The sequence below is a fragment of the Ruditapes philippinarum genome, unplaced genomic scaffold (genome assembly GCF_026571515.1).
Source record: "Ruditapes philippinarum isolate M1 unplaced genomic scaffold, ASM2657151v2 ctg5124_1_1_1_1, whole genome shotgun sequence".
In the NCBI taxonomy this organism is placed as follows: domain Eukaryota; kingdom Metazoa; phylum Mollusca; class Bivalvia; order Venerida; family Veneridae; genus Ruditapes; species Ruditapes philippinarum.
Window position 1 is genome coordinate 28,074 of NW_026863217.1, and position 18,420 is coordinate 46,493.

General features: G+C 34.3%; 1 protein-coding gene across 4 annotated transcripts in view; it reads right to left on the bottom strand.

Moving 5' to 3' along the window:
* LOC132721506 (endothelin-converting enzyme homolog) overlaps positions 1-18,420 on the bottom strand; it is an 84,550-nt gene that overhangs the window by 1,446 nt on the left and 64,684 nt on the right. For all 4 annotated transcript variants that reach the window (XM_060705826.1, XM_060705824.1, XM_060705825.1 and 1 more), the window contains 11 exons: positions 18,238-18,341; positions 13,621-13,739; positions 12,691-12,789; positions 11,857-11,934; positions 11,374-11,477; positions 10,480-10,590; positions 9,041-9,108; positions 4,790-4,914; positions 2,932-2,997; positions 1,871-1,966; positions 1,148-1,224 (listed from right to left, as the gene is read on the bottom strand). In XM_060705826.1, coding sequence (XP_060561809.1) covers positions 1,148-1,224; positions 1,871-1,966; positions 2,932-2,997; positions 4,790-4,914; positions 9,041-9,108; positions 10,480-10,590; positions 11,374-11,477; positions 11,857-11,934; positions 12,691-12,789; positions 13,621-13,739; positions 18,238-18,341 — 1,047 coding nt within the window. The remainder of the gene's footprint in view (positions 1-1,147; positions 1,225-1,870; positions 1,967-2,931; positions 2,998-4,789; positions 4,915-9,040; positions 9,109-10,479; positions 10,591-11,373; positions 11,478-11,856; positions 11,935-12,690; positions 12,790-13,620; positions 13,740-18,237; positions 18,342-18,420) is intronic.

Below are 18,420 nucleotides of genomic sequence, written 5' to 3' on the forward strand. Positions count from 1 at the left end.
AGGAATAAGTATTTGAAGTTTGAGGTAGATACCTTTAAAAATAAAAAAGTTACAATAAAAAAATAACATTTTTCTAGTAAAAAAATCTAAGTTTATGGAGAGATAATTCTTGCAATATTGGTGCTAGAGTTATGAACCTTGTCACATAAGATGTGGATGGTGATAACGTAAATATATTTGAAGTATGAAGTTGATCCCTTTAAAAATAAATAAGTAACAGTAAAAAATAATATTTTTTATGGAAAATTCTAAGTTCAAAGGGAGCTAAATCTAAAAATATTGGTGCTAGAGTTATGAACCTTGTCACATAAGATGGGGATGATGATAATGTAAATATATTTGAAGTATGAGGTTGATCCCTTAAGAAATAAAGAAGAAACAGTAAGAAATAGTATTTTTTGAGGAAAATTCTAAGTTCAAGGGGAGATAAATCTGAAAATATTGGTGCTAGAGTTATGAACCTTGTCACATAAGATGGGGATGATGATAAGGTACATATATTTGAAGAATGAAGTTGATCCCTTAAGAAAAAAGATGTAACAGTCAAAAATAGTATTTTTTTAAGGAAAATTCTAAGTTCAAGGGGAGATGAATCTGAAAATATTGGTTCTAGAGTTATGAACCTTGTCACATAAGATGTGCTTGATGATAAGGAAAATATATTTGAAGTTTGAAGTTGAAACCTTAAGAAATGACAAAGTTATAGTGAAAAAATTTTACTGCACCAAAACTTTAATCTAAAATCTGGACGCGGACGCCGACGCGGACGCCGACGCCGGGGCGAGTAGGACAGCTCTCCATATACTTCGTATAGTCGAGCTAAAAATAGAAATGTGTCTTTAGGACACAGATACCCCCACATTCCATTGTTTTTTAAATCTATGTACAAATTACATAAAAACAACAGGTCAGTTTGACAGACTACCAAGAGCAAATCTATATCCTCCAACCTAAGTGGAGGCATAAGGTCACCATTTTCCAATTATAATCAATGTAAGAAATATTCAATGTTAAAAAGAACAAACTTTCAGTGCCATTCTCCAATTGGAAGTCAATATTTTCTTGAAACATTCACTGTTAAGAAAATTGCCATTTTCCAATGGAAATCAGTGTTACCAACATGAAGTGTTATTTAAACAAGACTTACCTGAATTTACCAGGACTATGTGGATCACTCAATATTTGTAAATGATCAGCTTCCTTTGTACTTTTAGAACACCAAACCTAAAACACAAGCGTAATGTTGTTATAGAAGTGTTTATCCATTGCAGTCTGTTACATAGCATTCATGTAGCAAAGATTTACCTCAACAATTTTGCTTTCAGTTTAGATTTCATATTGTTGGCAGCTTAATTCTAGAATTTTGAAGAAAAATTAATAAAATCCTCAATGTACAGTTCCAAATTGATAACAGGGCTTGTCCTCGACACAGATAAAGTCACAATGTCACTATGTGACAAACTTTTCCAGCATTTTGCTCCATTCTTTACAGCCACATCACTTTCAACAGCTAGCTTTATACATGAATGAACTTGCTTATACATTTAAAGGGAATCCACTGAGGTTTTTTGACATGATGGGACCGTAATCAAATTTTCAAGATGAATTTCAATTTAGGACTACACCCATAACTTGTGTTCAAAATTTCAGATAATTTCGTTTTTCCAGAACACTTGCAATGCACTCAAATCTGGCAAAGAATAGCACAAAAATACAATTTTCAATTTAGTTCCAATCGTATCTTTTAATTACTATTTGCATATCTAACTGTTTTGAAGAGCTCCAGCTGATCTTTGAGAAAAATTCAAAGTTAATGTTTTAGGTTTTTGAGCCTCAGTGGAGTCCCTTTAAACTTTATACTGTTACTTACATGTGAAAAACTAAGGAAGAAAAGTTGTCTATGTGTAAGATTTACTCCAGGTAAAGGCAACTCCTCCTCATGTTTCGCCAACCAATCCTCGTAAGCCTATGTTAAAAATAAAACAAGCAAACTTATTGAATTATTCTGGTAATTTTAATTATCTAAAGGTTAAGTATGTAATTTTTAGATAAATCATTTCATATAGTAGTCAAATTAAAAGAATTAAGGTGGAAAATGAAATATGCCGACAATGATGAAATACATCAACAATTATGAAACCACTCGATACCTCTAACCTACCAGTCTGCTATCTATATTTAAATTAAGAAATGAACACTCATGCGTAATAAATAGCTTGCTGTTTTGAAGAATGCTTAACAGTGATATGATGCATTTTTACAAGATAAAATTGCTAAAATACTTAGCTTAAAACAAGTTCAAACAACATAGTATTGTCTTCCAACGGAAAATTAAAAGGCCATTTTCAAGTAGATTGGTCTACAATGGGCACATTTTCAATAAATATTTCAATTACAGATAAAAACAATAGAAATGTATCACTTGGATTTTCTAAAAATATTTTTTGGGAAAAAAAAAAAATAATAATAAAAAACGTAACGAGAGTTCAAAGTGATCTAGTATAAACATTTTACAATGAATTATTTCAGGTTATTATTATTGTGGTTCGCGGAACCCTGTCGTTTGCTGTGTTTGTTTGTTTTATTTTTGTTTTCTTTAAGTTTATTGTTGTTACTATAATACAAATCAAGTTTTAGTTTCTTTAACGTCTTTATTTGATCTTTGATCTCATTATTATCATTGTGATTCACATGTAATTTAACATGACCCTTGATTGGAAATAAAAGTTATTCTATTCTATTCTATTCTTTCAGGCTCAAACTGGCACCTGAGTAGAACCCCCGACATCCCATATTAGCAAGCTGGATAGCTTTCTCACATGAAAGAATCTAAATTCAATGGTGGGATTTGAACCCACAGCGCTGAGGGGCAGTGAAGACAAGCATTTATCTTTTTACAATATTAAAGGCAGGAATGGTTTTGTTACATACATGATATGCAGCCTTAAGTCCACCATTATCAGCTATATTCTCTCCCAGTGTTTGTTTACCTCGTACCTGTAAATAGTTTCAACAATATTTCATTAATAAAAAAATGTTGATTGCATTTTCCCAATGTTAGGTTTCTCTACTTTAGGTTCATTTCCCCAACTTAGGGTTAATTTTCTATAACTAGAAATAACTAGAACTGCCACTATCATGGCGTGAATACCCCCGCATACCACTTTGTCAGAATCAACAGTGGCCATTTAGAGCTCAAGGACAACCTCCCTGCCAAATCTGAGGTTACTAAGCCAGTGCATTGCTAAGTTATGTATTCTACATGCTTCAAATGTGAAAATGTCAAAATCAATACATTGCGGACAGGACATTCTTTAACAATTGAGAAGAAAAGCATTTTTTGTCAAGGTCCCTGTGACCTTGACTTTTGACCCAGTGACCTCAAAATCAATAGGGGTCACCTTATAGTCATGATCAACATCCATGCCAAATATGAAGACTGTGGGTCAAAGGAATCTTAAGTTAATGGGTGGACAAACTTTTTGAAGTCAAAGTCCCTATGACCTTGACCTTTGACCCAGTGACCTCAAAATCAAAAGGGGTCATCTACTAATCATGATCAACATCCATGCCAAATATGAAGACTGTGGGTCAAAGGAATCTAAAGTTATTGGGCAGACAAACTTTTTGAAGTCAAAGTCCCTGTGACCTTGACCTTTGACCTGGTGACCTCAAAATCAATAGGGGTCATCTACTAATCATGACTAACCTCCATTCCAAATATGAAGACTGTGGGTCAAAGGAATCTTAAGTTATTGGGCGGACAAGCTTTTTGAAGTCAAGGCCCCTGTGACCTTGACCTTTGACCTGGTGACCTCAAAATCAATAGGGGTCATCTACTAATCATGACTAACCTCCATTCCAAATATGAAGACTGTGGGTCAAAGGAATCTTAAGTTATTGGGCGGACAAGCTTTTTGGAGTCAAGGCCCCTGTGACCTTGACCTTTGACCTGGTGACCTCAAAATCAATAGGGGTCATCTACTAATCATGACTAACCTCCATGCCAAATATGAAGACTATGGTCAAAGGAATCTTAAGTTATAGGGCGGACAAGCTTTTTGAAGTCAAGGCCCCTGTGACCTTGACCTTTGACCTGGTGACCTCAAAGTCAATAGGGGTCATCTACTGATCATGACTAACCTCCATGCCAAATATGAAGACTGTGGGTCAAAGGAATCTTAAGTTATTGGGCGGACAAGCTTTTTGAAGTCAAGGCCCCTGTGACCTTGACTTTGACCTGGTGACCTCAAAATCAATAGGGGTCATCTACTAATCATGACTAACCTCCATGCCAAATATGACGACTGTAGGTCAAAGGAATCTTAAGTTATTGGGCGGACAAGCTTTTTGAAGTCAAGGCCCCTGTGACCTTGACCTTTGACCTGGTGACCTCAAAATCAATAGGGGTCATCTACTAATCATGACTAACCTCCATGCCAAATATGAAGACTAAGGGTCAAAGGAATCTTAAGTTATTGGGCGGACAAGAAAAAACCGACTGACAGCCGGACGGACGGCTGGACGGACAAGCTGATTCCAGTATACCCCCCTTACAACTTTGTTGTGCGGGGGTATAACTATGGTAGTTATAAAAGACAGAACGAAATTTTCACAATGTTTAAATTTAACAATGTTCAAAAATGCTTACCTTCAAGTCCTGTTCATATGATTTAAGAAAACAAAAAGTATAAAAGTTTTTAAAACATGTACCAGATAGTGATGAAAAAACTAAATTAACTAACATTAAACTTGCGAAAAAGAAAAACTTGCAAAGAAAAACTCATACTTTTTCACCGTTCAGTTGATAGCTAGCATACTGGTCCACCATACATTTAGTCCGCTCTTCAAATCTTTCGACAGAGGCGTTGTTCCACCATGGACGGAGATTACCAAACTTATCATATTCACGACCTGTCAAACACATAAAATATGGATGATTGATTCAAGATTATCTCCCCTGAAATAACAAAGCAAGCTCATAATATTTCAAGTTATAAAACACTGAAATTATAAGTTTTTGCACCTCAGCATGTAACTATACATGTATACATGTATTAATAATTGTTTCATTGTTTTTAATTTACTACTCATTGTTAAAAAACAATTTAGGGACTTCAATTGAGGTCCAAAAGTCTAATATCCTAAACTTTAAAATTCACGAATTCGAAAACCTAGCTAAACCCCGTTTTCCGGTACTTTCTGTAAATAGCTCTGGGGAATTCACCTAATGGAGTGTAATAGCGAACTCGATGTTTTCAGCCTTTTTTTAAATCAAATTGAAATAAAACAGTTATTTCTTTATAAGAAAATAATTAAATATCATTGTCTGAATAATTCCATACAAAAAATAAAGTAAAAATACACAAGTTTACGCAGAAAATAACTTTATTTATTTATTTAATAATTTTCAAAAACATCAATTTTTTCCACCTTAAAGGGTAAAATAATGATAGAAAAATAGAAATATCACGTAACTGTGTTATGTACTTCATTTGGTGTAATTCCCCAGAGCTAAATCCGTAACATACCAGAAAACGGTGTTTAGCTAGGTTTTCGAAAAGGTCAATACTTATATAAAGATCAACTGTTGCACTTAAAATTACGTTGTATAAAATATTTAGAAGAAAGTTTAAATTAACAAGATTGATTTTTTTTCTTTGCAATTCTTTTTTTGCAACTCTTAAATCACTTTGCAATTCTTATCCCAATTTCATTTAAAAATGTTAAAAAGCTTTTCAGTTTGCACAATAAAAGTCATTATTCTGGAGAAATTGGAGTCGGCAATTATTATGATTAGACATTTTGCATACAAGTTACTGGCTGAACCTCATGGCCCTATGACAGAAGATTAAGCATAAAACATTCTTAACTTGCACATCAATTTTAGTCAATTGATAGTGGTACTGTTTTCAACATTAAATCTATTGCATTATTGTTGTGTTGTACTATGTATGCTAATGCTGAATTCAAAATAAGAAAGGAAAAGATATAAAAATGAAATCTACAGAACACAGCTATAAAACACTTAACCACAATTGTTGCTAAAGCATGTATAGTCAAACCTACATTGTATCTATAATTCCTATAGGTACATTAAAGATAAATCATGCCAAATTTAATCTTGTCCTAAAACAACAAGAATTTGTACTAGAGTTACTAACGTCCCCCGCCTCGGGGAAGTTTTATATGAAGCAAAAAAATTGTGCTATTTCAAAAGATTGAGGTATGGATTTCAGGACTTTCAGTCCAAAATTATGATCAATGCTAGATCTGCAAATGCAACAATAAATTTATTTAAGAAATTAATTAGAATTTAAAATTCTATCATGTTAACCTTTGACCTCTTAGTGTGACCTTGGAGGTAGGGGTGCAGGTGTTGTGCATGACATATCGTCTTATTAATATTAAAATTTGCGCCAATTATTTTCAAAAACCCTTGAACTATGTTGAAGTTATAGATTGGACACAAAATATACCCTATAACAGACTATGTCAATCTTTGACCTCTAAGTGTGACCTTGGAGGTAGGGACCCATGTTTTGCGCCTGACATATCATCTTATTATTGTGATTATTTGTGCAAAGTATTTTTAAAATCCCAGATTATGGACTGGACACAAAATATACCCTATAACAGACTATGTAAATCTTAGACCTCTGCGTGTGACCTTGACCTTGAAGGTAGGGACACATGTGTTACGCATGACATATCATCTTATCATTGTGACTATTGTGCCAAGTATTTTCAAAATCCCTTGATTTATGAAGTTATAGATGGGACACAAAATAAACCATATAGCAGACTCTGTTAACCTTTGACCTCTAAGTGTGACCTTGACCTTGGAGGTACAGGTGCAGGATTTGTACCTGACATATTGTTATTATTGTGACAATTTGTGCCTAGTTATTTCAAAATCCTGAAGAAGTTCTAGATCAGACACAAAATATACCCTAAAATGGACTATGTTAACTTTTGACCTCTAAGTGTGACCTTGAACTAGAAGGTAGGGATGCAGGTGTTGTGCATGACACATTGTATTATTATAGCGACTATTTGTGGCAAGTATTTACAAAATACTTTGATCTATGAAAAAGTTATGGACTGGACACAAAATGTACCCTGTAAAAGACTATGTAAATCTTAGACCTCTGCGTGTGACCTTGACCTTGAAGGTAGGTGACCGGTTATTGCGCATGAAACATTGTCTCATTATTGTGAACAATTGTGGCAAGTATTTACAAAATCCCTTCAAAGATAAGAAAGTTATGGACCCGACACGTCATATACCATCAAATAGACAATGTTGACCTTGAATGAGCAAGTGCGACCTTGACCCTTGAGATAGGGGTCTGGTTATTGCGCATGACACATCGTCTTATTATAACAAATATTTGTGCCAAGTTATTTCAGATTCCTTTGATAAATGACAAAGTTATGGACCGGACACGAAAGTGTGACGGACGGACGGACATTCTTACCAGAGCTACATTATGGGGTTTTCTTTTGTTATTTCTTTTGTTCTTTTTAACCCCACAATGCAGAAAATAACCCCACAAGAGAAACGGAATGAATGACATCAAAGACATCTATTGTTATGAGAACAATAGACCAAACCCCATAATGTAGCTCTGGTTTGTACGGACGGACGGATGGACGGACAGACGGACGGAGCCTATTACTATATCCACCTTTTATTTTGGAAAAGGCGGGGGACAACAAGAGCTGTCCATAAGACATAAGACGACGAGCTCGAATATTCTCAGTGCCTGACAGTGGGAAATTGGTAAGGGGGTATAACTCTGTAAACAGAGAACTCATAGTTATGAGACCTTTGTCAATCATGCTAGATAACAAGTGTGTGAGTCTGGTTTCAACCCATTCCCTTCAGTAGTTGTGGAGATACCAACATGCAAGCAAAAATTTAAAGAAAGTTTGATGCCTGGGGGAGTACATTATAGCTTTCCGTATTCTTCTAAAAGTCAAGCTAAAAATAAATCAACAACAGTCATATAACTAAAACAAAAGATATTTCCAATCTGACATAAAAGCAATTCCAATTATGCCCAACTGACCAATGACACAGGGGATATATCATTATAACAGACACTTTATGTTATGACTGGTAACAAGAATTATTCTACAGAGCATAACAATGTACAGTCACATGACCATCACATAAAAAATAAATTAGTCAAATATCTCATGCAGATCACATGCCAGTCACATGACTATCACATACAAGAAATATAAATACTAGTCAAATATAGAATGCAGGTCACTTACTCATAAAGACTGGTCACATGCCAGTCACATGACTATCACATGCAAGTAACAAATCATTTTACAAAACATCAAAATTTTACAAAAACCAAAATATCACATGGCTATAAAACACAAGCAGGTAATTTGTCTATACAGTACTCAACACATTAAAAACAATTACTGCAAACAGACTAATTTCATGCAAGGGATCTCATGGCAGCTAAAACAACTAGAAATGTGTCTTTAGCACACAGATGCCCCAACATTCCACTGTTTTGTCAGTCTATGGAGGAACAACAGGACAGCATGTTAGCAAAAAGGAGGGATAAGGAGAAAAACTATATGAGCCGTGTCATGACAAAACCAACATAGTGTGTTTGCGACCAGCATGGATCTGCGCAGTGTGATCAGGATCCATGCTGGTTGCTTTCAGTTTCTCTACTTGTAATAGGGTTTGTAGACGAACAGCATGAATCCTGATCAGACTGCGCGGATGCGCAGGCTGGTCTGGATCCATGCTGGTCGCAAACGCACTATGTTGGTTTTGTCATGACGCAGCTCATATGCTTCCCTTTCAAGTAGAGGGCATTAAAATCCTAATAGAAATTACAAATATATAGAAATCACATGCCCTTTAGGTACATGCCACATGACAAGACTGACAATCACAACAATAAAACAACAGCAAGAGGTCACATGATCATCACATGCCAGTCACATGACCCATACATGCCAGTCACATGACACTCACATGCTGGTCACATGACCTATATACCTTGATCATCAAAGCCATGTGTTAATTCATGACCCATTACCACTCCCATAGCACCAAAGTTTAGAGATCTAGTCATTTAAATAGTATATATATTAGTAGAAATCACATACAAGAGAAAAGACAATCATATGAAGCAGAGAAATAGATTGTATAGACTGAAAACATTCCAGAACAACCTCCAGTAGGTATTTCATGGAAACAATTCTTGTTTAATAAAGTGGAAATCATGTCAATATAAAGGGGTGGTGCAAAACCCAGCGGTTACAATTATACTTGAACTGTGCCAAGGAACAAAATAAAATAAACTTATTGAACATGTTTGTGTAATTCACGATAAAAAAAGGAAATAGCTATATGTGATTTTTAAACACTGACAATAGCAACAATTTTCCTGGTTGGCCAATTAAGTAATTAGTAAAGTTGGATAATGAATTCCATCTTTGTAGAAAAAAATTCTTTCTTAAATTTGTAGTCATAAAATATTTCAAGGGACTTGTATATGACCGACCCTCTGTAAACAATACAAGTTTAAAAATTATATATTATATTCAAGATATATTCCATTTTTTTTTCCACCCATTAACAATTTTTAGTGTATGTTTATGTCAAAATATATCTGGGGATGTAACCAAACACCAAACTTGTTACATAAAATTATTGCATTGTGATCCTTCATAAATATTTTATGTACTTATGTTGACATTTAAGAAAAATTAGGACCTGAAGTTACTAGATAAAACATAATTTATTCTTTCAGAACTTGGTTTGGTGGGGATAGAGTCTATTTCATTACTGGATTAAATAATGGCTTTGTTTTTAATTAAGAAACAATATCCATCTCAGCAATGTTGATCCGATATTTAACACTAATTTGGAGTTTTGATGCATAATAATTGACCATGAAGGCCGTCTGATCATGGTTTGCACTGTTAGCTATTGTCACATATTTTAAAAATTTCCCTTAATAGAATGAATGGGTTTGTCCAGATTGAAAGATGGGGACAAGTTCATGTTAGACATTTAGCGTGATAAAGTGTTCTATTCTGTCACTGAAATAAATCACATCAATTATGCCCGGAAATATATATATATATATTTTTTAATGAAAGTAGTGTATATATAGATACCGGTAGTTCCTGACTTTTACTATTTTAATATTTACCTCCCTTGCCAAAAAGTGGCAGCCATTTTGGAGGGGGTCAATATTCCATATAATGTTATTGACATAAACAGCTGATTTTGGTGAATGGTCAAATTCTTTTAAAAACATAAGAAGAAAAATTTAATTATAGTACCAATATTTAAAAGATTTTTTATCAGTTTTCATGAAGAGGATCAAAATTATGAGAATGGTAGCCTGGGGAGGTAATAATTGCTATGTGAAAAGCATGTATTCTTTAAAATGTCTAGTAATGTTACAGAAAAATTACTCCACTTACTTAGGCCAGTCTTGACTGTAAAATGGTGCCTGTAAGATTCCAGCAGGAAAAACAATTTCATTTTTGGTGGGCGTGTAATATGCATTAACTGTAGGCGGAGTCATGTCCCAGCTGAAAATACAAATAGATATAAAAGATAACGATAAAAGTAAAACACAAGCAAATTCTATATCTATTTTCTTTATTTCATATTCTGTTGTTTATTTGCCATGTTTCAAACTGATTTTTGTTTGGTTGCTTTTTTTTAACACCAATTTGAAAACATTATCTATCTATCTCTGAGTACTGCCAACCCCTCTCGCGAGTGTTATAGGCAGGAAATTGTGCGCGTCGGGTGTGTTAGTAAAAGGTGTGAGAGAAAGTAAAAACCTGAAAATGAACATGATCAGGACGGTGAGAGACATTGAAAACTTCTAGTCATTGTTAAAATATTTTTATTAGTAAGGGTGAAAGAAAGATTTAAAGTAAAAACACAACAAGTCAACTAATACTGTATCTTAACCACTGCCTGTTTGTATTGATCTAGATCATGCTTGTAAATAGGGCAAACATAGGCTTTGGTCCAGTCAGAGGGAATTGTACCAGAAGATAAAGATTTTTGGAATAGAATTGTGATGATATCTGTGATTTCATTCCTCAGTTCTTTGAGGACAACCGGCCGAACAAGGTCTGGGCCTGCAGCTTTATCTATCTTTAGGTTGGCAAAACCATACATCAATATTGTTTCTTTTGATGACAGCTCTTCTCAAATGGTGCTCAACTGTTACAATAAAACCAGAAAACCTGTGAATATACAGTATCCATTCTTAAAATGCTCTCCCTTTAACTTCAGCAAGGGCTGGGAGAGAAAAATCAAACTAATCTTTAACGAATATTCAGAAACTTAAAACTTACACATAGGGCTCTGGAGGCTTTCTAAGCATAGCAGCATTCTTTTGAAGTTCAAAATACAAATTTCTAATGTTGTTCTGGAAATATTCTGATGCATTGATCTTCAACTGCAGGGAAAAGTTCATCATAAAAACAGTTCATTATATAAAAGGTTCATTATAAAAAAAGCTCTTTCCCTCGACTGTGATGCTTAAATGATGAATAATGAAAAATCAGAATTAACATTTTGATAATTATAAAAAAAAACATCTTGTAAAGTATTGACAAAATAAAAATAAATTTTAATGATATATGAAGTCTTTAGTAATGAAAAAACCATATTCACTGCCTAAATTGCCTCAGTCTTTACAGAAGTATGGTACATATTAAACAGTGATATGTTTCTTAATCATTTGTCAATTCCCAGCAAATATACAAAGTGGAATTTGCAGAAGATTTCTATTTGTCATTAGATGTATTAATTAGGTCAATGAGAAAAATACATACATTTTTATATTCTTTGTTTAATCTTGTTTTATTCAGGATGTATTCCGGAAATCCAATCATGTCTATTACTGAGTTAGCCTAAAATAAATAAATAATTAATTAATACCTATGCTACTATATATAGTAACAAAATCTAGGGTATTCCAGGGCCATTAAGGCAAGATCTAGGTCATTATGCAATTTTGGCCACCTTGCTCGATGTTAAGTACTGATATTCAATCTAAAGGATACAAATACAATCATTATCTGCTTTAAATGTATAAATTGATAAAAGTGAGCCATGGGTTAGTGGTTAAGGTGTCTGCCCCTAAGCTCAGGGAGCGTGGGTTAGAGCCCTACTCAGGGCATGACCATAAAGACTCCAGGTAATGAACTAAACAAGAGCTGTCAGTAGGACAGCATGATCATCTATTCTCAGTGCTTGATAGTAAAACAAGTGCATAGATAATATAGAATTATTTTCTAAGTTTGAAAAGGTTCATATTTCTGTCAAAATACATGTTAAAGTTATGGGCCTTGGACAGTGAGCTTCTTTTTTGCTCTCAACAATTATTGTGTGAAGTTTTATATAGTTTTGGACATACCGGACATACCAACTTATATACTCAAAAACTTAACCAAAATGTGACGCCAATGCCTTGGTGAGTACAATAGCTCTCTCTCTTTTCTTCAATAAGTCGAGCTAAAAATAGTTAAATTAGCTTCAATGTTTGCTCACAATCAAACTACAATGATTTAATATGTTCAAAATAAACCTTAATTGGTTGTTCATTATAAAATCTTAACACAACAGAATTGCATAACGATCTATTCAGCATTTAAATTGCCACATACCTTATCTACTGCAGCTTTTCTAGTTTCATCATCCATCCATCTTAAACTTGGCAAATTATTCTTGAATGCCGTCTTTACTTCTTCGATCATATCTTCCGCCTGAATTACAGGAGTAAAACAACTGATTAATAATATTTGTCATATGTTACGGTTTGGATCGAAATATCTTTCCCAAGGATATCAGACTGGTGTTTTTGTTAGTTTTTGGTTATGCTGAAAATTTTATCTGGTATGAAGGGTGCCAGTTATGAGTCCAAGTGCTGCAAAATGACGTTTATTTAGTGCATTTTAGAATGCTTTCCTAAGATCATTTGGCTGTCCTGAATGAAGTTGTTATACGAAAATAGTAACAATTGAAATCACCATGAATAATTAATTTATTGAGGTAAACCATTTAAAGTATGGTAGAATATGCAAGAAAAAAGATCTGACATTCGTAAGTGGTTCAGATGGGATTATATATCTCTAGGGTCTGCAAGACTGGTAACTGCCAAATGGGTGGGTACCCTCCAAACAGTTATTCCAACCTGAACTGCAGCACACAATAGATATTACCATTTCCTTCTTTCTTTCTATCTCTTACATTCTTTCTTTCTTCCTTTTTTTTCTTTATCAATATTGTTTCAAATAAGAAAATAAACCTATCAAATTATGCATGATCATAAATCGGTAAATTATTCTTTATACAACAATATCCTATTATTATTACAGTATAAATATAAAGTTACAACCCACTGCTGATTTAAATCAATAATATCTTTTTTGAACACGTTAAAGACCAGCCAAGTTTGAGCAAAAAGTGTAGCAGCAATAGCCCTATTAAAACGGCTTTCAAGAAAAGTACAATATTCATTTTCAAAAACAATCACTTTCCACAAGACTGACGGCTGAAGTGGAAACAGTTCTGCTATTACTCGCAGTACATCATACCTTTTGCTTACTGTTGCCTTTAAATACCTCTTGTACGAACAAGGAACCGAGGGCAAATCCGAGCACTTGATCTGTGTCTGTAATACAATGTCTCCATAACTCCTCCCCACCTGTAGTACCTGTTAACATGCAATGTTGTTCTGTAACTGCTCTTATTATCACAAATAGAAGTGTCATGAAAATAGCAATGAAAATGAAACTGTACGCTCCTTATCCTTTCTTTGTGAACATGGGCTGAATACTCATACTTTTATTAGATGAAAGTGGGCATCTGAATATAAACCCCCTAACTGTTCAGGGCTGCATTTCATCGAAAGTCTTAAGTGTACCCTAAGTCCTAGGACATTAAACCAACTTTAGGACTAACTTAAGGCCATTTCAATAAACATTTTACCTGAATCAGCCAAAGACTGTAGACTATAATTAAATTGGTAATTCTGAGAATAAGGTAAGAAATACAATAACAGACCCATTTTTTCGCAATGTGCTATTACTCATCTGTATTGCTTTTTAAAAGTTAACAAGGGTGCCATAGTCACAAAATACGCCCGTTTACGAAAAAGCTTTAGATGGAGATGGGGGCATTATGGATAAGTGTTATCTAGCAAGCAAGTTTTTATTCTTGGCACTGTGTTGTTAAATGAACCTTAAAACAAATCAATAGGGAAGATATGCACAGAATGTGTGACCTTGACCTTGGTCGCAGGGACCTGAATTTTATGCACGGCACTCAGCCTCACAATGATGAACATTTGTGCCAAATTATATTGAAATCCCTCTATGCATGTAGAAGTTTTGCTCCAGACAAGTGTTTTTCTATGAGCTCTAACTGTGACCTTCACCTTTGACCTAGAGACTTGGTTTATGTGCAGGGCACTACGTCTCATGGTAGTGAACAATTCTATAAAAGTAACATTAAAATTCCTCCATGCATGTAGAAAATATGCTCCGGACAACATCTGGATATTTAATCATCTCCAGTGACCTTGACCTTGCAAATATAAACCTAAATTAAATGTGTAACACCTGTAGTCATGATAGTTACCATTTGTGCTACAATCCATCAATAAATGATGACTAAATGGTCCCTATAACCATCTTCAAATTTTTATCTGAACTTTGACCTCTATGTGTAACCTTGACTTGGTCGCAGGGATCTGAATTTTGCATGCGACACTCAACCTCACAATGGTGAACATTTGTGCCAAGTTATATTGAAAACCCCCTATGAATGTAGAAGTTTTGCTCCGGACAAGCGTTTTTCAATGAGCTCTAAGTGTGACCTTGACCTTTGACCTGGAGACCTGGATCATGCATGGAGCAATACATATCATGGTGGTGAACATTTCCATAAAGTATTATAAAAATTCTTCCATACATGTAGGAGATATGCTCCAGACAAAATCTGGATATTTCACCATCTTTAGTGACCTTGACCTTGCATATATTGACCTAAAGTACATGTGTCACATCCGTAGTCATTATAATGACCATTTGTGTTACAATCCCTCAATAAATGATGATTAAATTGTCCCTAAACACATCTTCATATTTTTATCTTTTTTTAAACGGGCGTATAAAAAGTACATGTAATTTAATAACTAAAAAATTCTGATTTAAGATTTTATTCTAGGGAAATACATTTCATTACAATTCTTAATCTTTGAATGAGCTGAACTGATATTTACTTGAAAATTAAAATATAATTAAATTTCTATGAGAAAGTATTTACATTTGATAAGGTAATTACTGTATGATCTTTATGAACAAATACCAAGTCTACAGAACACCATAGTTATCACAGTTAAAAATCTTGACCAATGAATGAAACATGTGTAAATAAATGTTACATTCTTTAGAACATACTCAAGTCCAAGAAAGAGGATTATTTCATGCCCTTTGATTAAATTCTATTTTTAGAATTGAAAGTAAAAACTCCTCCCCACCTGTAGTACCTGTTAACATGCAATGTTGTTCTGTAACTGCTCTTATTATCACAAATAGAAGTGTCATGAAAATAGCAATGAAAATGAAACTGTACGCTCCTTATCCTTTCTTTGTGAACATGGGCTGAATACTCATACTTTTATTAGATGAAAGTGGGCATCTGAATATAAACCCCCTAACTGTTCAGGGCTGCATTTCATCGAAAGTCTTAAGTGTACCCTAAGTCCTAGGACATTAAACCAACTTTAGGACTAACTTAAGGCCATTTCAATAAACATTTTACCTGAATCAGCCAAAGACTGTAGACTATAATTAAATTGGTAATTCTGAGAATAAGGTAAGAAATACAATAACAGACCCATTTTTTCGCAATGTGCTATTACTCATCTGTATTGCTTTTTAAAAGTTAACAAGGGTGCCATAGTCACAAAATACGCCCGTTTACGAAAAAGCTTTAGATGGAGATGGGGGCATTATGGATAAGTGTTATCTAGCAAGCAAGTTTTTATTCTTGGGCACTGTGTTGTTAAATGAACCTTAAAACAAATCAATAGGGAAGATATGCACAGAATGTGTGACCTTGACCTTGGTCGCAGGGACCTGAATTTTATGCACGGCACTCAGCCTCACAATGATGAACATTTGTGCCAAATTATATTGAAATCCCTCTATGCATGTAGAAGTTTTGCTCCAGACAAGTGTTTTTCTATGAGCTCTAACTGTGACCTTCACCTTTGACCTAGAGACTTGGTTTATGTGCAGGCACTACGTCTCATGGTGGTGAACAATTCTATAAAAGTAACATTAAAATTCCTCCATGCATGTAGAAAATATGCTCCGGACAACATCTGGATATTTAATCATCTCCAGTGACCTTGACCTTGCAAATATTAACCTAAATTAAATGTGTAAACACTGTAGTCATGATAGTTACCATTTGTGCTACAATCCATCAATAAATGATGACTAAATGGTCCCTATAACCATCTTCAAATTTTTATCTGAACTTTGACCTCTATGTGTAACTTGACTTTGGTCGCAGGGATCTGAATTTTGCATGCGACACTCAACCTCACAATGGTGAACATTTGTGCCAAGTTATATTGAAAACCCCCTATGAATGTAGAAGTTTTGCTCCGGACAAGCGTTTTTCAATGAGCTCTAAGTGTGACCTTGACCTTTGACCTGGATCATGCATGGAGCAATACATATCATGGTGGTGAACATTTCCATAAAGTATTATAAAAATTCTTCCATACATGTAGGAGATATGCTCCAGACAAAATCTGGATATTTCACCATCTTTAGTGACCTTGACCTTGCATATATTGACCTAAAGTACATGTGTCACATCCGTAGTCATTATAATGACCATTTGTGTTACAATCCCTCAATAAATGATGATTAAATCGTCCCTATACACATCTTCATATTTTTATCTTTTTTTAAACGGGCGTATAAAAAGTACATGTAATTTAATAACTAAAAAATTCTGATTTAAGATTTTATTCTAGGGAAATACATTTCATTACAATTCTAAATCTTTGAATGAGCTGAACTGATATTTACTTGAAAATTAAAATATAATTAAATTTCTATGAGAAAGTATTTACATTTGATAAGGTAATTACTGTATGATCTTTATGAACAAATACCAAGTCTACAGAACACCATAGTTATCACAGTTAAAAATCTTGACCAATGAATGAAACATGTGTAAATAAATGTTACATTCTTTAGAACATACTCGAGTCCAAGAAAGAGGATAATTTCATGCCCTTTGATTAAATTCTATTTTTAGAATTGAAAGTAAAAATAGATCAAGGGGAGTAATTGTGTAAGTCATTTATGAACAAAGTAATAACTTTGTTGTCTCCCTTTGATTAAATTCTATTTACAAAATCTGGATATTTCATCATCTTTAGTGACCTTGACCTTGTATATATTGACCTAAATTATATATATCACAGCCATAGTCTTGATAATGACCATTTGTGTTACAATCCCTCAATAAAAGATGACTAAATGGTCCATATACACATCTTCATATTTTTATCTGAACTTTGACCTCTATGTGTGACCTTGACCTTGGCCGCAAGGACCTGAATCTTGCACGCGACACTCCGCCTCACAATGGTGAACATTTGTGCCAAGTAATATTGAAATCCCTCTATACATGTGGAAGTTTTGCTCCGGACAAGCATTTTTCAATGAGCTCTAAGTGTGACCTTGACCTTTGACCTAGAGACCTGGTTCATGTGCGCGACACTGCTCCTCATAGTGGTGAACATTTATATGAAGTTTCATTAAAATCCCACCATACATGAAGGAGATATGCTCAGGACAAAATTGGACGCCGCCCGCCCGCCAGGGGCGTTCCCATAATACGTCCCGTTTTTCAAACGGGCGTATAAAAAGTCATGAAATAGGAGTCATAACTTAAGACATTTTCTTTGAAATGCAAAATTGTCCCAGTTTTGGTCTTAAGACTCATTTCAGACTAAGACTTTCAATGACACACAGCCCAGTAAGCTAACTGGAGAGAATTCTATGCCACTGGCATGATTCAAATCAACAACATCAAGTTATGTGAACTGTACCAAATAAAACAATTGTCCAACAGATGATCTTATATTTAGATAGTAGTCAATAATTACAACTATCCCATACCTGAAATAGCCTCTGTAAGTATATTTCTAGCATCTGTGAAGTCATTGGTTAGGTAAGGGGTCATTGCCTTCACCACATGCCACATCATGTAGTTCTGTAGCGTCCTGAATTATAAAACATTTGAAACATTCTTCTTTAGCTTAATAAAAGCAATACAATGAAAAGCCAAGCATCAGCTTCATC